The sequence below is a fragment of the Vigna umbellata genome, chromosome 6 (assembly GCF_029865625.1).
Source record: "Vigna umbellata cultivar VRB3 chromosome 6, Vumbellata_1.0, whole genome shotgun sequence".
Lineage (NCBI taxonomy): Eukaryota > Viridiplantae > Streptophyta > Magnoliopsida > Fabales > Fabaceae > Vigna > Vigna umbellata.
In genome coordinates, this window is record NC_142170.1 from 13,135,060 (window position 1) to 13,157,530 (window position 22,471).

Consider the following 22,471-nt stretch of genomic DNA (forward strand, 5'->3'; position numbering starts at 1 on the left):
ATCGATTAGATTTTAATTTATTATAAAACTTCATTTATTATATGAAAAACATTTCAACAAAAATATATTTACATTGACTTTCATAAAATACAAAATTAAATACTTTATAATTTATAAAAATCAAATACAATTTAATTTAGAGATAAAACAAATTTTTATAATAATTTGAGTACAGAAAAACTATTTAACCTGTCTACTTATTAAATAGGCTATTTCAGAATTGTTTTTTTTTTTCAAATTTTAGGTGGAAAATGACAATTTTTTTTTATAGTTTGTCACACCCATAACATATGTTGTGACAATTTATTTATTTTTATCAAACATAGAATTATTATGACGCATTGATACAAAAAAAAAATCACATTACAAGATTTCTTACTTCTTAAGATGTTTATCAAACCAATTTATCATGATTTTGTGAGCGTTCCCTGCAGCCATAGCAGCTTTAGGATCTGTAGGGTCGTACCTCAAAGTCCAACCATGTGAGACGTTAGGAAATACTTTTACATAACTATCAATCTGCACAAAACAAAAATTGGTACACAAGTCATAAACTCCACCAGAGAAGAGACAAAATGTGCCCATTAATGACCATAAACAGATACTTTGGATGCCTAAAAATCATTAACTTAATTGCCAAATTCATTTGGTTCGACTCAAATTTTACTTGTCTGATGTAAAAGCTAGCCAAGTTTGTATAACTAGAGAAAGACAAAATTGACTTGCAACAATAACATCAAAAACACATATGCAACTGGTTACAAAAGTTAATTAGCAAATCATCAAGCTGATAATACTAAATTAGAGTACATAATCAGAAAAAGAAGAAAACATTCATGGTACCTGAGGTTTAGCTTTCAGGACTTCTTCAAATTCTTTCACAAGCTTTGGAGGAGAGAGTGAGTCATGCTCTGCTCCAAGTATAGCAATTGGAACATTAACACCTGAAAAGATAAAGAATTAACTATCTCAATCACTGCTTTAAGATTTATATCTTTATTCAACCATTAAAGAAATGAAAGACAGAAAGAAAGGAGATTTTATAAAATTACAAAAAAACTGATGTCAGTCATTGCAGGTGTTCTTTCAAATAAAAAAAACATTAATGATTCTGTAACGTTTGAATCATTGACAGAGTGGGATGTTTCTTGGTCTTGCATCAAAACATGTTTAGTTAAAGTAAATTTTCCTTTAAGAATGTACTACTTGGGAATCGTATACAGGGAATATGTAAAATAAGAAACAATCCAAAATATTGAGAATTCATACCACGGATGTCATCCACAACTATATATGATGGATGTAATAGCACAGAAGCTTGGATGAGTTCAGTTTTTGCTAGGTTGGTAACGGTCTTAGCTGAGAGCAAGAGAAAAAACGCAGAACATTCTGTGAATTATTCCAAAGGTGACCAGAAATTGCAAAATGACACTTAAGAGAGGAGATAAAGAGCACCAATCAGTGAAAGTCACTCACCTCCCCAACAAAAACCAGCAACTCCAACAGCGGAAACATTTTTTCTTTTCAAGGCTTCAATAATAGATTTTGCTTCTTCAGAGCTTTTCCCCTACAGATTTAATATGCAATGTAAGCATCACACAAAATGCAGTGCAACTTTCAAACAAGTCACATGTTGTAACATGTGAATCCTCTGTCAAAATCAGAATAAGCAAGTATAATTAAGTAAGAATTAACCGGTTCATGATCTTTTAACCAAACACGGGTTGGCCTTGACACATTCTTAGGATCATAAGGGTCACCGTGCAAGAAGTCAGGAACCAGGACATAATACCCATTATGTGCAACCTTGTCTGCAATTTTCCTTCACAGTACATAACAGATAATATTGATCATCACGGAACACATTACATTAAATCAATTGCGAGCTTCATTTGTGATTTAGACATTAAATTATTAAACCAAATGCGTGTTTAATTTGTGGTTTAGACATTCAATTGTTAAATTAAATTTAAATTAAGCACCATACCTTAGAAGTGGTGCTTTAAATCCTGCAAAACAGATTGAGCGCGTGAAGTTAGATGAAGATAATAAAACTGATACAAAGGAACGAAATCACATATACATCGAACTGAATTATTAACACACAAAGACTCCAATTATCGGAAGAGAAGAAGATTGTTGAATACCATAAACATCAGAAACAAGAAGAATGGCGAGAACGGCGAGAGGAGAACCGGTGACGTAGGAGTTAACACCACCGACATTGATAACGTGACCAACGCCGCTCGAAGCGTTGAGAACAGGAGCGTTTGAAAAGCATCCGCTTGCTACCATTTCTCTCTTTGTCTTTTTCCCTATGCTCTTCCCTCTACTCTTATATTTATAGGGAACGGATTCTCTCTTACTAGCTTTCTCTGTGGACCTTTTCAACGTCTTTTATAAGCCGGACGGTTCAAATTAAAATTAAAATAAATAATGCTCTCCTCCAGTCTCTTTTTTATCTTTCCATAACCTTAAAAAATAACTTTTTTTCTCTTTATTACTACTTAAAATAAAGAAATAAATAAATGCATTTAAGAAGACTAAACATTTAAAATATCAAGCGGTCAAATATTCAACGTATCAACTAACATTAATTATTTCTGAGGTGAATGTGTGATGTAAAGAGAAATTTTTGTTTGCATATGTGTATGAAAATTGAGATGAGAAAAAGGGACATCTTTTTTTTTTTGCAAATTTAGATTAATTTGTTTCCGAAATTACAAAAATAGTATAATTTTTTTAAAATTTTCGAAATTGGACAAAATCTGTTATTTTATATTATATATATATATATATATATATATATATATATATAATATAAACATATGTATTAGATATGGATTGAACAATAATACGAAGTAGATGTGTTTTATTATACTAAAACTATATATTTTGGATTGTTATATTGATATAATTTCTTTTAGAAAAAGAAAAAAAATATAATTTTTTTATTTTAATGAAATATTTATAAAATTTTCTGTTTTTCCTTATAATAAGAGTACAAATAATAAAAATGTAATTAATATTGTTTTACCACGCATATCAAAGGATTGAAGGAAATATTAAATTACCACGCATATAAAAGGGTTGAAGGAAATATTAAATAAGCTTTATTACATTAATAAAAATAATAATAAAACACACTTTATTGAATATTATTAAATAAATTGGCATTACACCAAAGATAATTTATAAAGTCTAATAGTAGAATTTCCCTGAAATCTAATCTCTCTGAAGAAAAGCTTTGAACCATTTTGCAGATTGTTTGGCATGCCGCTTCAAACCATTTTTGTAATCCACAAAGTTTAGTCCAAATCGCACTACGTAGCCGTCTTTCCATTCAAAATTGTCCAACAATGACCATGCAAAATATCCTTTTACCTTTACGCCATCCCTTATAAGTCAAAAAATTAAATTTCAATTACCAAAAACAAAAATAAAAATTAATTAATATGTGAAGAATGATGTATTACCTGATTGCAGAGAGTAGATAATAAAGATGGCGATAAAAATAATCAATTCTGTAAGTATCTTGAAGCATTTCTTTAACAGATAATGTCGGATCAGTGTAGATATCACCCATACCTATTAATGAAAAGTAATATATACATTTATGTGTTAGAAGAGAAAACATATATAAAGATAAAAACTTTATATTGAAATTCTATATTTTGAAATATTCACATTAAAATATATTTTGAAGATAATATAATTACCATTTTCTGTGATGTAGATCAAAGGACGGTTGTATACCGTATTGATATGAAGCAGAAGTTTTCTAAGTCCTTTGGGGTAGACATATAACCAACTTGGACCATACTGCATGTATAATTACAAATCAAGTTATAGAAAAACCAATAACTAATAACAATGTGTTTCTACAATTTGACATGACCTAATACATACCTGTGGACCAATAGGAACCCCATTGCGAACAGCTGACAAACGAAAACAAAAGAAAAAAATGATTTTCATAGACTCAACATTCATATCATAAACATATAATTGATAGATAAAAGGTTTCCTCACTTATTTGATTGGCATTAGAATCTGTAGTATAACTAGGTTTGTTGGCTTTGGATGTATTGGCAGCATAGTTAGTGGTGTAATAGTTTAGTCCAAGAAAATCTATTGAACCAGCAACAAGTTTTCGTTCATGTCTTGAGAACTTTGGCAACCGTTTACCAACTAGAGAACGCATGCTCTTCGGATATCTTCCTGATGTCAACGGTTTCATGTACCTATAATCATTGTTACATATGAAAATATCAAATTCGAGAATGTTTGAAAACAAAAGACGTAACAACTACTGTATATTAATCTCTTCAATAATGTGTGTTCTCGTGTAGAGTTAAGCAATTACCATCCAAACATGAAGTCAACTGCTCGGATGGCAGCGTCTTTATCAGCTTGGCTATTTGAATATGGTTCATACCAATTAGAATTAAGTGTTATGCCGATGACACCTTTCTGAGTGTTCTGCATAAAGTGTTTTGAATGTTAAATAAATAAGAATGTTATACCAGAATAAAATGCTTGAGCTCTCACAACATTGTGGAATTCTAGTGAAATATGAAGATTTAAAAGTTCTCATAGAAACTAAAAAACCTGAAAATTTGTCTTGTAAACATGTACGGCGGCTGCATGAGCAAGTAGTAGATTATGTGTAACAATATAAGGTTCTGTTCCTGAGTCACCTCCAAAACAAGTTGAATCTAGCCATTTAGAGCATCGACCCGGTGGAAAGTTTCCAACTGCATAACCAATATTACTGTAAGACCATGGCTCATTCAGAGTAATCCAATATTTCACCCTGTTTCCAAAGTATCTGAAACAAATTTCTGCATAGTCTCGAAAATCATCTCTGAAAAATTAAGAACACAACAAAATTATTATTTTATAATGATAATTAATATAAAATTCAGAAGATTTAAAAAAGATAAGAAAAATAATAATTATGTACATTTGTAATTATGCTACTAGTGATTTTGAATAGAAATTAATTTTTGTATAACTTACACAACGCGACGACTTAAAAAACCTCCGTATTCTTCTTCCAAAGATTGGGGAAGATCCCAGTGAAAAAGTGTCACGTATGGTTCTATACCTGCAACGTTAATATTTATGTATTGTCACTTACTATGAAAGGTAAACTTTAATTAATAAAAAACAAAAGATTAAAACATGAATGTTGACCGTTGGCTAGCAAATTATCGATTAGATTGTTGTAATATCTGATCCCTTCTGGGTTTACACCTCCACTCAGCTTTCCGTCTATATATGAACAAGAAGATTGAAATGGTTAACGTGATAGATCCAACTACAGTAATTTCAAAAGCAAAATTTTTTCATCAACTTTGATCTTACTTGGTAAAATTCTAGACCAAGAGATGGAAAATCTGTATGCATCCAGATTCATATTCTTCATTATCTGAATATCTTCCTGTTATATAAACAGAAAACAACTTTAGAAAAATGATTAATTACTTTGAGGGAGAGAGATGATTGGTTTCTTCATTAATCCTATATATGTTATCATCACTAAAATTTGAAGTTTACCTTGTAGCGATGATACTGGTCAACAGCAACATCTCCATTACTTTTAGCCCTTATCTTGTCTTTAAGTATTACACATTCATATAATCAGATTATTATCAATTATTTTTAAATTTAGAAAGTAAAATACAATTATATCATATCAAAGAGATTAATGAAACACAGCAAAAAAAAAAACCTGGATATTTGTGAATGTATGCATCCCATATGCTTGGTCCTCTCCCACCTTCGTTTGCCGCACCTTCGTACTATACGTACATACGACCAAGAAACATAAGAAAACAATGCAAGGTTTGGTTGAAATGTGATGGGTTTTTCGATAAGAAATAAGAAAAACATTTACCTGGTAAGCCGAGGATGCTGTCCCAAAAACGAAGCCTATGGGAAAACTGCTCCAATTCAGAGAAAGAACTTCCACAACAGATGAGTGCTGTTGCGCAAAAGCAATCGGTGAGAGTGTGGTAAGAGCGAAGAACAGCAGCAGAATAAACCCTTTGTGTGCCATCTTCAGTGATGAACACTGTTTCTTCTTAGTGCACAAATGCTACGTATTAAGGTTCCCCTTACACAATGCTCGAAAACTTTATAAGTATGATAAATATATAATTATTAAAAAAATTCTTGAAATTATCATGAAACTTTATAAACGAAAATTAAATTGTAAAAAAAATTTATTAACGAATTTTAAAAATTAAGTTACACATAAAGTTTATTAACGAAATTATTACAAATGAAAAATCTGACAATAAATATATTAAGAATTTATATTTAATTTACTAAAAAAATTCAATGATAAATTCGTCTAAAATATAAATTTTACTTACCGATAAAGAATCTGTTGATAAAAAATATCAATAATTTAAAATGCATATTAACTAAAATGATATTAATATTTTTATTTTTTTCACTATTAATTATAGATATTCTTTTACTTTGTTAATTTTTGTGTTAATTAATTAATTCATTGAATTTTATTGATGAAAATACATTTAATCATAAAAAAACATTTAATTCAAAATTAATATTTTTTCAACATTAGTTGATGATGTTCTATTATTCTTTAGTTTTTATTGATAAAAATAATATTAATTACGGAAAACAGTTATCCTAAATTTTTTTATGATATAATATTTTATCACCATTAAATATTAAATTTTATTACTATTTTAATTTTTGTGTTAATTAATTAATTAATTAATTCATTTAAATTTTATTGGTAAAACTAGTTATAGGAAAATATTTATCTTAAATTTTGTTTCTATTATAGTATAAGATTATTTTTCCCATTAATTATTGATTTTTTAATTTTTGTGTTAATTAATTAATTATTTCATTTACATTTTACTGACAAAAACTAATTAATCAATTAATTAATAAAATTAATTAATTTAAATCTTAGTTTGAGATGTAATGTGAAGTTAAGAAGCATGCAGTTATAAAAATAATTGCAAACGAGTGAGTGAAAGTACATATGGAATACCAATTTTGATTTTGTAGTTGCAATAGTTGAGGGTACTACTTTGGAAGTAAGATATCATTACTATGTATTTTGTTATTCTTTGGTCAAGATAAATAAGAAAAATGTGAAAATAGAGTAGTTATAAAGAAAAATGTGAAAATAGAGTAATTAAAGGTGTTAACGTTTGATAATAAATCAGAACAACAATCACTCAGCCATTACCAATATATTTTTAACGTTTTTAAGTGGATAATATATATTTTTCTGAAAGGAACATGCATGTTTGCTTGATACTTATATCTAATTTTGGTGGAATAGAAACTACGTTACCAAAGGAAAATATTTTTTAACAATTTTTTTACAACTGTATTAGAATCGTTTATGTGATAGTTTATGTGATAGTTAGTAATTGATCCGTTTCAAATATACTGACCAATAAAATAGTAACACATAATTTATTGTCAAAACGTGATTAAAAAAAAAGTTGTTAACCTATCATAATCCTTACCAAAAAACAGATTTATGTTCTAACATTACACACATAATTTTTCTGTCTTCCTGTAATAACTCAATTTCAGCAATATTAAGCATATATGTTAGTAAAAGACAGCTTTCAACTTACTTTTAATTATTCAAATCATCCATAATAACTTACAAATTTATCATTTACTTCTAATCTATTTTCACTAAATTTTACTAAACTTAAAAAAAATTACTTTTATTTCTCTTCTTTTTAATTCCTCACTTTTCGTTTCCTCATCCCAAAATAGGTTATTTCAGTTGTTCACAAATGTGAGAGAAATGGATAAAAGTTTGTAACATCATAAAATTCTAAAACTATAAAATTATAAAATAACATGTAACAACTATTAAACAAGGTGATAAAGTAAGATAAAACTCATATAACACAGATAATTTAAAAGTTAAACAATATGAATTCAATTAAAAAAAATTCTTTATACTCATAGTATATACAAATTTAACTAAAAATACTCAAATTTATCAATAACTAAAAGTTAGTTAAACGATTTCTAAACTTTCTTATTTGACAATCTTAGTATAACCTTAAAGTGTTCTTTTTTAAATTAGAAATTATAATATCGATTTAGTCTTTACACATATAACTCATTTACAAAAATTCAAATTTATGATGGAATAAATATAGCAATGAATATGTTTACTTTTCTAAGTATACAAACAATAATGTACGACTTTATAGTTTTATTGTAAATAGTCTTTGTTTATTTTATATGTAATTTTATAATTAAAAAATGATTAAGTTTTAAAAAAATAATAAAAAGTTAAATTTAAAGAAACAATTACTTAAAAATTAAAATTGATAAAATGATTATTTAAATTAAAAAAATTTAAAGGATAAAACTGAAAAATAAATATGAAAAAAAGAGGAATTTATTTTATATATAGGTTTAAATTTAGGATGTAAGTTACTTTGAGAAATAATGATTTGGAATCAGTCTTGCAAAGAGGTTTAACAAAATTTATACAAAGAATTGAATATTTAAACAAAAAATTACTTTATTATATGATATTTATATTAGTCTCTTAATATAAATTTCAAGCCAATCTTATACGTTTTCTATGTTGAATTGAATATTTAGTTTATCCATATTAACATTAATTCTTATAAGTTAAATTGAATAGTTAATTCACTCTTACTCTGTATTTTAAGATTTTGTTATGATTGTATTCTAACATGAAATAAAAAATGTATGGGTTTAGTTATGATTCTTATGTTATTTTATATTATATATGTATATATTATAATATAAACATGTATTAGATATGGATTGAGACGATAATACGTAGTGGGTGTGTTTTATTAAACAAAACAATATATTTTGGATGTTGTTGGAATTTCTTTTAGAAAAACAAAAACAGAATATAATATATATTTCTTATTTTAATGAAATATTTATGAAATTTTCTATTTTACCTTACGATAAAGTAGAAATAATAAAAATGTAATTAATATTGATTTACCACACATATAAAAGGATTGGAGGAAATATTGAATAAACTTCATTACATTAATAAAAATAATAATAAAAAACACATTGAATATTATTAAATAAATTGGCATTACATCAAAGAGGATTTATAAAGTCTAATACTGTGTAGTAGGGAATATAATATACTAGAATTTCCCTGAAATCTACTCTTTCTGAAGAAAAGCTTTGAACCATTTTGCAGATTGTTTGGCATGTCGCTTTAAACCACTTTTGTAATCCACAAAGTTTAGTCCAAATCGCACTACGTAGCCGTCTTTCCATTCAAAATTGTCCAACAATGACCATGCAAAATATCCTTTTACCTTTACGCCATCCCTTATAAGTCAAAAAATTAAATTTGAATTAGCAAAAACAAAAATAAAAATTAATTAATATGTGAAAAAAGACGTATTACCTGATTGCAGAGAGTAGATAATAAAGATGACGATAAAAATAATCAATTCTGTAAGTATCTTGAAGCATTTCTTTAACAGATAATGTCGGATCAGTGTAGATATCACCCATACCTATTAATGAAAAGTAATATATACATTTATATGTTAGAAGAGAAAACATATAAAAAGATAAAAACTTTATATTGAAATTCTATATTTTGAAATATTCACATTAAAATATATTTTGAAGATAATATAATTACCATTTTCTGTGATGTAGATCAAAGGACTGTTGTATACTGTATTGGTATGAAGCAACAGTTTTCTAAGCCCTTTGGGGTAGACATATAACCAACTCGGACCAAACTGCAAGTATAATCACAAATCAAGTTATAGAAAAACCAATAACTATATAATAACGATATGTTTCTCCAATTTGACATGACCAAATACATACCTGTGGACCAATAGGAACCCCGTTGCGAACAGCTGACAAACGAAAACAAAAGAAAAAAAATGATTTTCATAGACTCAACATTCATATCATAAACATATAATTTATAGATAAAAGGTTTCCTCACTTATTTGATTGGCATTAGCATCAGTAGTATAACTAGGTTTGTTGGCTATGGATGTATTGGCAGCATAGTAAGTGGTGTAATAGTTTAGTCCAAGAAAATCTATTGAACCAGCAACAAGTTTTCGTTCATGTCTTGAAAACTTTGGCAACCGTTTACCAACTAGAGAACGCATGCTCTTTGGATATCTTCCTGATGTCAACGGTTCCATGTACCTATAATCATTGTTACACGTGAAAATATCAAATTTGAGAATGTTTGAAAACAAAAGACATGACAACTACTGTATATTAATCTCTTCAATAATGCCTGTTCTCGTATAGAGTTAAGAACTTACCATCCAAACATGAAGTCAACTGCTCGGATGGCAGCGTCTTTATCAGCTTGGCTATTCGAATATGGTTCATACCAATTAGAATTAAGTGTTATGCCGATGACTCCTTTCTGAGTGTTCTGCATATAAAGTATAAAGTGTTTTGAATGTTAAATAAATAAGAGTGTTATATACCAGAATACTTGAGCTCTTGTGGAATTGTAATGAAATATGAAGATTTAAAAGTTCTCAGAGGGACCAAAAAACCTGAAATTTTTTCTTGTAGACATGTGCGGCAGCTGCATGAGCAAGTAGTTGATTATGTGCAGCTATATAAGGTTCTGTTCCTGAGTCACCTCCAAAACAAGTTGAATCTAGCCATTTAGAGCATCGACCCGGTGGAAAGCTTCCAACTGCATAACCACTATTACTGTAAGACCATGGCTCATTCAGAGTAATCCAATATTTCACCCTGTTTCCAAAGTATCTGAAACAAATTTCTGCATAGTCTCGAAAATCATCTCTGAAAAGTAAAGAACACAACAAAATCATTATTTTATAATGATAATTAATATAAAATTTAGCAGATTCAAAAAAGAAAAAAAATAATTATTATGTACATTTGTAGTTATGCTACTGATTTTGAATAAAAATTAATTTTTGTATAACTTACACAACGCGACGACTTAAAAAACCTCTGTATTCTTCTTCCAAAGATCGGGGAAGATCCCAGTGAAAAAGTGTCACGTATGGTTCTATACCTGCAACGTTAATATTTAGGTCTTGTCACTTACTATAAAAACGTAAACTTTAATGAAGAAAAAAAAGAAGAGGGTATAAAGCAAGAATGTTGACCGTTGGCTAGCAAATTATCGATAAGATTGTTGTAATATCTGATCCCTTCTGGGTTTACACCTCCACTCAGCTTTCCATCTATATATGAACAACAAGATTGAAATCGTTAACGTGAAAGATCCAACTACAGTAATTTCAAAAACGAAATTTTCTCATCAACTTTGATCTTACTTGGTAAAATTCTAGACCAAGAGATGGAAAATCTGTATGCATCCAGATTCATATTCTTCATTATCTGGATATCTTCCTGTTATATAAACAGAAAACAACATTAGAAAAATGATTAATTACTGAGGGAGAGAGATAATTGGTTTCCTCATTAATCCCATGTTATCATCACTAAAATTTGAAGTTTACCTTGTAGCGATGATACTGGTCAACAGCAACATCTCCATTACTTTTACCCCTTATCTTGTCTGAAAGTATTACACATTCATATAATCAGATTATTATCAATTATTTTTAAGTTTAGAAAGTAAAATACAATTATATCATATTAAAGAGATTAATGAAACACAGCAAAAAAAAAACCTGGATATTTGTGAGTGTATGCATCCCATATGCTTGGTCCTCTTCCACCTTCGTTTGCCGCACCTTCGTACTATACATACATACGACGAAGAAACATAAGAAAACATTACAAGGTTAGGTTGAAATGTGAAGGGTTTTTCGATAAGAATAAGGAAAACATTACCTGGTAAGCCGAGGATGCTGTCCCAAAAACGAAGCCTGTGGGAAAAGTGCTTCGATTCAGAGAAAGAACTTCCACAACAGATGAGTGCTGTTGCGCAAAAGCAATCGGTGAGAGTGTGGTAAGAGCGAAGAACAGCAACAGAATAAACCCTTTTCGTGCCATCTTCAGTGATGAACACTGTTTCTGCTTAATGCACAAATGCTACTTATTAACGTTCCCTTACACAATGCTCGAAAACTTTATAAGTATTATAAATATTTAGATAAACAATTATTGAAATTGATTTTCTTCTAACCTGGAGCAACGTTGCTATCTGGAACTGAGTGAGATCTTCAGGAAGTTGAGTTTGATCTTCCAAGATGTGGAGAGATGATGACTCAGAAAAGATCAATCTCCATAAATTTCTTAAACTATATATGATACGTGTCGCCACTTTATAAAAGTATTTAAAACCGATCAATAACAAACCAACACGTACGCGTTATCAAAAAGTTTTAAAAGAAAAATGGTTAAAAAAAATTTTTCTTATATAAATATTGAGTGAGTAGTATCTGTCACATTATTATCTATTTATAGGTTTCTGAACTCTACAATAAAGATTTAGATAATAAAAAGATATAATTTATAGTTTGGTACTCAATTCAATTGTAACGATAATCATATTAATTCCTTATCATATATCTAATATAATACTTATTATAAGAAAATAAGTATACAGATATAATTTTCAATCAATATAATTACTTAATATATTAACTAATTTATCAATTTTTAGAAAAACTAAAAGATAGAATTTATAGTTTGGTAGTACTCAATTCAATTCTAACCATTCATATTTCTTATCATATATCTATAAATACAATATTTATAAGAAAATAACTATTCTAGTATAATTTTCAATCAACATAGTTATTAATAGTTTAACTAATTTATCAAATTTTAGAAAAATTAAGGACTTGTTCACTTGAATGAATTTGGAGAAGAGTGATTGAGGAGATTTGAAGGTAAATTTTTTGTTAGTTTATTTGAGTAGATTTGGAGGTAAGTGAGAATGAATTTGGAAGTAAAGTATGTGAGAATTAGTCTAGGATTTGATTGACTGACAAATTAAAAAATTTTACTTCCAAATCAACTCTTATTTACCTCCAAATTAACTCAAATAAACAACAACAAAAATTTACCTTGAGATCCTCTCAAATCCCTTCAATCACTCTCCCCCAAATTCATTCACTCTCCCCCAAATTCATTCAAATGAACAAAACCTAAAAGATATATTTTATAGTTTCGCACTCGATTCAATTTTAACCGTATTCCTTATCATATATCTATAAATATAATATTTATAAGAAAATCACCATACATATAATTTTGAATCAACTAGATTAACTTATTTATAAATTTTAGAAAAGTAATATTTTACATAAAATATTATGTTAAAATTTATTCATTCTCTTTCTTTAATAATAAATAATACTTCTCAATTCCCTTACAACGAAATTATGAATTCTCTTTAATAATACAATTTTCATACATAAAATATCAATTCAGAAATTTCTATATATAATGATATATATTAATCACAAATATACTAACGTCAATACTTTACTATAAATTAATCACACTAGTAATAATAACTTATATTAACGACAACAATAAATATATAGTGAATTATGTCAAATTATAATCATATTTATAAATTTTTGGAGAGAATATTACTTTAACTATCACTTAAAAATATTACAAAATTATAAAAATTAAAAGTTCTTTTTAACAATAAATTTTTCATATTTAAAATATGAACTCACAAAATTTTATATATAATAAGATATACTATTTATAAAAATTTATATATAATAATCATAATAATTTAGTATATATTAATCATAATTTGTGTCAATAGTAGCAACATATAATTTGTTTTATAATAGTATCAAATCATCAAACTAGGGATAACAAAAAAATCTACTCCACAGATATTTGCATATGAAATTCGCAATGGATAGTTGATATTCGTTAATATTTACTACCTGCGGATTATGGGTAGCGGATATATTCATACTGAGTTTAGAGTTTAGGTTTTAGGGTTTAAGGTGTAGGTTTTAGGGTTTACGTTTTAGGGTTTAGAGTTTATGATTTATGGTTTAGGGTTTAAGGTTTATGGTTTATCGATTATGATTTAAGATTTATGGTTTAGAGTTTAGGATTTAGGGTTAAGATTTAGTGTTTTGAGTTTAGGATAGGAGGTTTAGGGTTTAGCTTTAGTATTTTGGTCTTTAATTAAAAAAACAAGCAGGCGGGAATTTAATACTAAAATTATTGTAAGGTACATTTCATTATAAAAAGTTTAACGGCACACCCACTTATTGAAATTTATTAAATAAGCAACATGACATAAGAAAGTTTTCAGACTGTAACATAGATGCTATTATCCTTCGTAATTTGGATTTGGATCTGGCTTTTGAAGAAAATTCTTAAACCATTTTTTCTGAGAGTTTGGCATATCGCTTCAAGTTGTCGACATAGTTTAATCCGAATCCAACTAAATAACCATTCTTCCATTCAAAATTGTCCAATAGTGACCACGCAAAATAGTAAAATTAATTATATTAAAGTTAGCATACTCATAATAATATAATAAAATATGTTAAATGGATGTTTCTGTCATTTATTAATTAGAATATTAATTTTTCATGTGATAACCCACTTTATAAGCTAGATAAGAAAAATTAAATGGATATATGTTTTCTCTAATAAAGAACAATGAGGAAATAATTTATAAGTAAATTTATTAAAAGCGAGATTTCATTAATACAAAGTTTAACAGCACACACTTTATTGAAATATTAAAATGGAAGCATCACTTTATAGAATCTTTCCAAAGTCTTGAACAGAAGTGTGCCATAGATGCTCTTATCATTTGGGAAGTAATGGTTTTCTTAGAAAATTCGTAAACCATTGTGCAGAGAGTTTGGCATATCTCTTCAAATGATCGTTTCTGTCAACATAGTTCAGTCCAAATCCCACTAAATAACCATTCTTCCATTCAAAATTATCCAACAGCGACCATGCAAAATATCCTTTTACATTTGCGCCATCCCTTCATAAGAAATTCAAAATTAGATTTAAAAACAATGATTAAAATAAGTAAAAAAAGAAAAAGGCAAATCATTACCCGATTGCTGAGAGTAGATAATAAAGATGACGGTAATAATAATCGATTCTGTAAATATCAAGAAGAGCTTCCTCAAGTGTCTGCGGTGGTTCATCATTCACATCGTTACCTCTACCTATGAATTAAAATCAATACACGTCAGTATATTAAAATAAAATTCTTTAAAATATATTTCAAAGATAATAAAAATTGTTTTTTTTTGTTTTTTTATATTTACCATTTTCAGTTATATAAATCACAGGATCGTTGTACGTTTCTTTGGTATAGAGCAACAAGTCTCTAATTCCTTTGGGATAAACATATAACCAATCAGAAGCCGTCTGCAAATATAAATATAAAGTTATATGAAATAAAATAATAATAACAATAATATGAACTTAAAATTTGACATAATCATATACATACCGGTGTACCTATGGGTATACCATTTCGTTCAGCTGGCCAATGAAAACAAAAGCAAAATGAGATATTAACAAATTCAACATATATATAATTTACATAATTGAAAGATGGAGAATTCCTCACTCAGATAAGTGACATTTGCATCAGTGGTATAACTAGGTTCGGCTTTGGATGTAGGACTAGTTTCAACTTTAGGTCGATTCGCAGCATAGTTAGTGGTGTAATAGTTCAATCCAAGAAAATCAAATGAACCAGCCAAAAGTTTTGATTCTTCTTCGCTGAACTCTGGCAATCGTTTACCAACCAAGTTACGCATAGTTTCTGGGTATCTTCCTGTTGTCAATGGTTCCATGAACCTATAATCATAGTTACAAATTATTAAAATATAATGTAAATTCTAAAGCATTTTGTAAAAGCATAATATAGGAGGAAAATATCAAAAACATTTTATATAGATAGAAAACCTATAACATTCTACATAAGTTCTACCTAGTTAAGCACTCACCATCCGAACATGAAGTCAAGTGCTCGTTTCGCAGCGCTTTTATCTAATTCACTATCCGAATATGGCTCGTACCAAGTAGAAATAATTGTTATGCCTATCACTCCGTTTTGACTTTCCTGGGTAAAGTGTTTCGAACGTTATCTTAGTAAAACAATAGTACCACATACTTGAATCCTCGTACCAATTATTGTCGAAATGTCTAATAAAATATTAAGATTTAAATGTTTTGATAAGGACTATAATTAAAAGAACCTTGTACTCTTTCCTGTACAGATCTACAGCAGCTGCATGAGAAAGTAGTAGATTATGTGAAACGATATAAGGTTCTGTTCCTGAATCACCACCGAGACAAGTTGAATCTAGCGTTTCGGAGCATCGACCTGGTGCAAAGGTTCCAACTGCATAACCATTATTACTATAAGACCATGGTTCGTTTAGAGTAATCCAATGTTTCACCCTGTCTCCAAAGTATTTGAAACAAACTCCTGCGTAGTCTCGAAAATCACCTCTGAAAATCAACAATACACCAAAATCTATTTTAAAATACGTAACTTAATAATAGTAAATAATTATTGTTGGATAAAAGATAAATTATGAATAACTTACACCATCTGAGGAGATAAAAAACCTCCGTACTCTTCTTGTAAAGCTTGGGGAGTATCCCAGTGAAAGAGTGTGACATACGGTTGTAGACCTGTAAAACATGATTATTGTCATTTACTTAAAGAGTATTTTAAAATGTAATTTTTAATCAAGAAAAACCAGAAGAGGAAAACGTGGATATTGACCGTTGGCTATTAGATTATCGATGAGGCCATTGTAGTAATCGATTCCTTCTTGGTTTACACCTTCCTCGTTTGCACCGACCTTTCCATCTATATATCAACAATTTTTAAAACAAGATTGAAATCATTAACAATGAAAGATCCAACAACAGTAATAACAAGCAGAATAATAATAGTTCATCAACTTTTATCTCACTTGGTATTAGTCTAGACCATGAAATGGAGAATCTGTAAGCATCCAGATTCATATCCTTCATTATCTGAATATCTTCCTGTTATATAAGTACAAAACAACATAAAATTAATTAATTGTTTTGAAGGACCAAGATAATTCACTACTATATTGATCGTATGTTATCATCAATAAGAATTTGGACTTTACCACGAAACGATGATATTCGTCAACTGCTACATCTCCATTGCTTCGGTCGTCTATCCTCTCTGCAAGTTATTACAAATTTGTAGTAAGACTATTTATATCTACTGGTTTTCTCAAGTTTTAAATATATAATATAGATTCTAAAAATCATAGATTTTTTTTTAAAATTTATAAGAAATATTGTATAATTGTTTTAGTTCAAATAAATTTGTTATTTCTTACAACTTTTCTCTTCCAATGTGCAATTGTACTTCTTTTAGTTATTCTTGTTTCTTCCCATTTTATTTATTTTTTTCACTTGAGTAATTAGTTATTACAACTAACTATTAAAATAGAAATATAATAAAATCAAAGAAAGTATTTTCCCTTTTTCTTGATACATAATGTTTGAGACAGAAAGAGGGAAAAACCTGGATATCTATGGGTGAAGTTATCCCATACACTAGGTTTTCTTCCATATTCAAATGCCGCTCCTTCGTACTGTTGGTACATATTGAGAACATAACAAACATTTACTTTGTGTGATAAATAGAATAAACTGTAGTAAGAAAAACATTTGTATGATTTATGGAGTGCATATACCTGGTAAGCCGCAGACGCTGTCCCGAAAACGAAGCCCTCGGGAAAACTGGTTCGATTGAGAGAAAGAGCTTCCACAACCGATGCAGGATATTCCTCAGCTTTTATTGCTGGTAATGGGCTAACTGCTACAGTACCCAAGACAATAAACTCATTACATGCCATGTTCAATGAATACGAGACTTTGATTCTACTTAATGCAGTAGTGATACAGTGAAAAAGGAAGTGTAAAACAATATTTTATGTTGTAGATAATAAACATTTCGGAAACACTGGAATCATGCGTTCAAACTGAAGTACTTAAACGGCTTCTTTATTTTTTCACGTCAAACCAAATAGACGCTAAGATTAACTTTCACATTTTCGTATCCGATATATGAACTAAAAACTCACGTTAAAACAAGCATGAAAATAGTTGAGTGTTTAAAGAAGTGATGAAGAGTAAAATACCAGGTTTCTCCAGAGAGAGATTTGCAGCAGCAGCAGCATCAGCAGCAGGTGAAGCCTTGGTTCCAGCAACAGCAGCACCACCGATGAGCGCAGTGCCGAGGGCCAATCTGCGAGAGACAAGGCTGAGGGTGGTGGCATCACCGTCTTGGACATCCTCCTTTGCCTTGCATACAATGTGCTTTCGTGCGGTGGTCCCCACTTCCCACTGTGGCCAAGCTCTAGCCGGGGTGGTTAGGGCACGGAGCTGCAAGAAACCTTGTGTGTAAGCCATTCTCTTCAAACTACAAATTGTTGATATCTTTGGCCTCTGAATGAGGCACTATATATAGAGTTTATCACATGCAGCAGAATACTCTAGAGCTATTAAAATATTGTGTTCGACTGTAGACGGATGTCTGTTACCGTTCACGTGTTTTCAAAGTTTAGGGTTTTGCACCGTCCACGTGGGTATTTTTTGAAAATATTTCCGAAATAGATACATAAGATTCGAAGGTTGCTTATTAACCAAATACAAGTCTCAAAGGTTACAAGCTCTGTGTGCCATGAAAGAATGTCTGTGTGCGATGAAAGAATGTCTAATAATGTAGGTGTTAGCATGAAATAATATAACCTTTATAAAGTAAAGATATAAGATTAATTGGACCTAATATAACATTGTCAATCCACATATAGAGATCTTTCTTTATTAGAAAAAAAATTATATATTTATATACACAATATTAAGGTTGTATGAATTAGGTGAGAAAAGATAAAATCTGTCGACGGATACTTGCTATTTTCGTATATTTATTACTTTTTAATATCTTTTTTAAACGGATCGGATACAAATATTATACTATTTATATATGTGGGAACATGCTATCTTAAAAAAAATAAAAATTTATTTATATTTTATTAAGTTAAATTTAATTAGAATTAAAATTAATTTATATCTTATTAAGTTAAATTTAATTAGAATTAAAATTAATTTATATTTTATTAGATTTAATTTAATTACAATTAAATTTTAATTTATATTTCATTTATTTTACATATCATTTTGTAATTTTATTTTCAAAAATTATAAAATATATTTTTAAATATTCACAGATACGTACAAATTTTAAAATATTTACATATACTTTTTAAACGGATATCCATACGGATAATGGATGAATCAGATAATAGATAGACATTATCCGTATTCGATCCGATTTGTTATCATCCATATAATTTAAACCCTTTTACAATACAAAGAGTCTTATTAAAAAAAGTTCTATTATTTCTTCTAATTCTAATTTTTTCACAAATTATATCCTGCTGTTTAATACGAAGTTAAACAAATTAGTAGTAAAAGATAAAACAATGATTAAAATAGTAGTTGTTTATACTTTGTCACTATATCTTGAGAACTTTTACTAAAATAGTTTAATTACAGGCCAAAATTATTGAAATAGACAAATTTATTATTAATTTTTTATATTAGGATAAGTCGCATGTGCATGACATAACTTCATTGTAATCAGATTTAAATTAAAAGCATTTCGAAGTAACATATTTTAATAATTTCTTCTCTCACTTAAAAGTAACGTATATGAAAATTTTAAAATTTATCTTAACTTCCTTCAAAATTACAGAAATACAATGAAAAAAATCTATATTTTCTTCATATCTCTAATATTAACAAATTTACTTATAATGTGCATGTCGAATGTTATAACAAATTTTAACAATATTATTCTGAGTTATATATTAATGCTATATTTTTATAGAATAATGTTTTTTAGATGCACAAATTACGAACAGCTTTGGTTTTTTCTTTTTCTTTCATATTTTTTTAATTTCAGAATAGATTCTATGTTAAATCTACAGATATCGGTTTTTGCACCGTTCACGTGGGTATTTTTAAAAAAATATTACGAATACGATGAATAAGTCTTTTAGGTGTACACGATTTCATTATGAACAATACGTTTTTTTTTTTTATTATTATTATTATCAAATCGCTATAAGGGATATGAACATATAGAAATCGTTTTTATCAAGACAGTTTTATTTTTTATTTTTTTAAATAGAAGTTCTCATATATGATAACTTAATTTAAGTGAAGTCACCATGTGACTATTTCATTTTTTAATGGGAGTGTAATTTTTTCTTTTTTATGTAATTTATTAATTTTAATTTTTTAATCAGATAATAAAATTTTATAATTATAAGGTTTCCTATTTTATATTTTTAATATAATATTTAATTTTCCATATTTAAGAAGTTCTTACTTTTTTTAATGATATTTTAAATATTTTTTTAGCCTAAGCTGAATTGAGTTTTATATGAAAAAATATTTAAATTAATTATAAGAAATATTTAAATTGAGAGTCATGCGTCTTATGAGAGCGTGTTCATATTCTTCTAAATTACAATATGTATAGAGAGACATGAAAATACATTTAAAATATTCTAAAAACACTATTTTAAAAAGTTTTATCAATTTTAAATAATTGAAATTAAATTAAATTCAAATTGAGTCTAAAAAAAATGGATTGAAATTAAATCCAGATCATTGTTTTGTAAGAAAACCAATTTGAATTTTACAGATCTAAAATTATCTTTATATTAGTTTTAAGTAAAATATCTTTATAGCTTTTACTTTAGTATAAATTCAAATAACAGTCGTACTCTTATTAATCTTTTATATATTTTAAGATAAACATTTATTTTCAGTTTAGAATTCACGATCTTATTTAAGATCTAAAATTTTAAATATTATTATATCTGTATATTTCAATTCGAAAATTTTACAAGTCGAAATGCTATATAATAATTCTATATAAGAATAAAATGCTAAACATTATTTGTTTTCGAAATTACCCAAGTATATAAAATTAGAAATTCTGTCGTTTCCGCACGAAAGTCAAGATAGGAGACTGGAGATGCGATCTCAGTATCAGAAAAGACATTTTTTAAATGTGGCACTCTATCTAGATAAGGTTAGAATAATGTTAACTAGTCACGTGGTAAAATAGTTCCAAAACGATTTAATTAAGCACGACTTTTTTTGTTGTCGTTTATTTTCACTTTATTTTATTAAGCATAAATAATTTTAAAGTCTTCTTACCTTTCCATAATTTACAGGAACCATCGACTGTCTCTACAGATTACCACGAAATTTTTCTTCAACTGTATAATCTCATACTTATAGTCAATACCTCTTATACTATGTCTTTTACACCGACGATTTATTCTCCATTCTCGTCAGTACTCGAGTGTCACATTACCATTAAGAGAATCAATATTTTTTGTTATCATTTATTTTCACTTTATTTTATTAAGCATAAATAATTTTAAAGTCTTGTTACCATTATAAGAGAATCAATATTACTTACAACTAGAGAGATAATAAAAGATCGGATATAGAAACTATCTATTCTCAATTCGACTTCCACGAAAAAAATAATCTGCAACCTGATTCGTAATTAGCTGGATATCTACATAAAAAATCTGTGAATCTTTTAAAAAATGTGGATACGTATAAATATTTCCAGATATTTAAAAATGATATAGTTTTACTAATTTTAAAGTGTGTATGAATGAAATGAGATGAATGGAATTATCAATTACGAGAAACATATAGGAAGGTGTGGGGTCCACTTTGGAAAGGTAGGTAGGGTTTCAACATTTGGTAGGAGTGTGTTGGAAAAAAAAGGGTGTGGTTAGAAATTTGTTGTATGTGTACGTGTGGTTGTATTTATTATCTTGAGATGTGGTAATGGTTTTCTGTGATCATGATTTAGCTTAACAAGAATATTATGATATTGAATCCAACACGAGGTAGGCAGGTGTTTATGCCCTTAATTATGTTTTTTGTTTATATTTTTTTAATTTGAGTTTGTATCTTTTCTCTCATGAAATATTAAAAAGCTGAATCTCTTTTGTCTTTAAAAGATAATAGAAGAGACGAGTCTCTTCGTCCATGATGAGCGGTAGAAGAGACTAAGATTCAAGTGCTCTCTTTCGAGAGGGTCGAAAGCAATGAATGTCACACCCATAGGGCTCCAAATTAGGTCATGTGTAGTGTCGATGGGAGAAGCATCAAAGTTTTCACTTATAAATCCTTGAGGAGCAAGGAAGATAAGTTCGAAGCTACGATAACTGCGATAGCTGATGACTCGAATCATCCTATTTTGATAAACACGAATGGTACGATGAAGTATATAAAATATGACATATGTTTATAAAAATGGTTGGTACTAACACTAATTGCTCACTCTGTTTTAAGGAAAAGTATGGTTTGTTATGTTTCTCGTTATAGACTTATTAAGTAGTGATGTTGTTGATATGATAGGATTGTAGTATAACAA

At 28.2% G+C, this 22,471-nt stretch overlaps 4 protein-coding genes across 6 annotated transcripts; all 4 read right to left on the reverse strand.

Moving 5' to 3' along the window:
- Nucleotides 1-245: 245 nt before the first annotated feature.
- LOC148196815 (endo-1,3;1,4-beta-D-glucanase-like) lies at nucleotides 246-2,345 on the reverse strand. The gene is made up of 7 exons (XM_088092973.1): nucleotides 2,148-2,345; nucleotides 1,988-2,009; nucleotides 1,696-1,822; nucleotides 1,477-1,567; nucleotides 1,270-1,359; nucleotides 844-944; nucleotides 246-519 (listed from the first exon to the last, which is right to left on the reverse strand). Exons 1-7 carry the CDS (start codon nucleotides 2,293-2,295, stop codon nucleotides 376-378), a joined length of 723 nt encoding a protein of 240 aa, XP_087949099.1. The 5' UTR covers nucleotides 2,296-2,345; the 3' UTR covers nucleotides 246-375.
- Nucleotides 2,346-3,225: 880 nt separating this feature from the next.
- Nucleotides 3,226-6,100, reverse strand: LOC148196816 (cyanogenic beta-glucosidase-like). 2 transcript variants are annotated; one of them, XM_088092970.1, is made up of 13 exons: nucleotides 5,903-6,100; nucleotides 5,738-5,807; nucleotides 5,563-5,621; nucleotides 5,371-5,446; nucleotides 5,200-5,277; nucleotides 5,023-5,110; nucleotides 4,612-4,867; nucleotides 4,367-4,482; nucleotides 4,033-4,244; nucleotides 3,910-3,941; nucleotides 3,720-3,822; nucleotides 3,477-3,588; nucleotides 3,226-3,397 (listed from the first exon to the last, which is right to left on the reverse strand). In XM_088092970.1, the coding sequence occupies exons 1-13, from the start codon at nucleotides 6,062-6,064 to the stop codon at nucleotides 3,226-3,228; spliced, it is 1,536 nt and encodes a 511-aa protein (XP_087949096.1). In that variant the 5' UTR covers nucleotides 6,065-6,100. The 2 variants fall into 2 exon arrangements, with proteins under 2 accessions (XP_087949096.1, XP_087949095.1); XM_088092969.1 differs by having other exon boundaries at nucleotides 3,720-3,811; nucleotides 3,899-3,941.
- Nucleotides 6,101-9,191: 3,091 nt separating this feature from the next.
- Nucleotides 9,192-12,031, reverse strand: LOC148196817 (cyanogenic beta-glucosidase-like). Of its 2 annotated transcripts, XM_088092781.1 has the most exons (14): nucleotides 11,863-12,031; nucleotides 11,700-11,769; nucleotides 11,526-11,584; nucleotides 11,340-11,415; nucleotides 11,169-11,246; nucleotides 10,987-11,074; nucleotides 10,739-10,836; nucleotides 10,581-10,660; nucleotides 10,338-10,453; nucleotides 10,004-10,215; nucleotides 9,880-9,911; nucleotides 9,686-9,788; nucleotides 9,443-9,554; nucleotides 9,192-9,363 (listed from the first exon to the last, which is right to left on the reverse strand). In XM_088092781.1, exons 1-14 carry the CDS (start codon nucleotides 12,022-12,024, stop codon nucleotides 9,192-9,194), a joined length of 1,458 nt encoding a protein of 485 aa, XP_087948907.1. In that variant the 5' UTR covers nucleotides 12,025-12,031. The 2 variants fall into 2 exon arrangements, with proteins under 2 accessions (XP_087948907.1, XP_087948906.1); XM_088092780.1 differs by having other exon boundaries at nucleotides 10,581-10,836.
- Nucleotides 12,032-14,631: 2,600 nt separating this feature from the next.
- On the reverse strand, nucleotides 14,632-18,417 carry LOC148196818 (cyanogenic beta-glucosidase-like). Its single transcript, XM_088092811.1, has 14 exons — nucleotides 18,135-18,417; nucleotides 17,688-17,812; nucleotides 17,516-17,585; nucleotides 17,109-17,167; nucleotides 16,923-16,998; nucleotides 16,730-16,816; nucleotides 16,548-16,635; nucleotides 16,194-16,449; nucleotides 15,942-16,057; nucleotides 15,560-15,792; nucleotides 15,440-15,471; nucleotides 15,252-15,354; nucleotides 15,035-15,149; nucleotides 14,632-14,959 (listed from the first exon to the last, which is right to left on the reverse strand). The coding sequence occupies exons 1-14, from the start codon at nucleotides 18,403-18,405 to the stop codon at nucleotides 14,776-14,778; spliced, it is 1,815 nt and encodes a 604-aa protein (XP_087948937.1). The 5' UTR covers nucleotides 18,406-18,417; the 3' UTR covers nucleotides 14,632-14,775.
- Nucleotides 18,418-22,471: the final 4,054 nt, after the last annotated feature.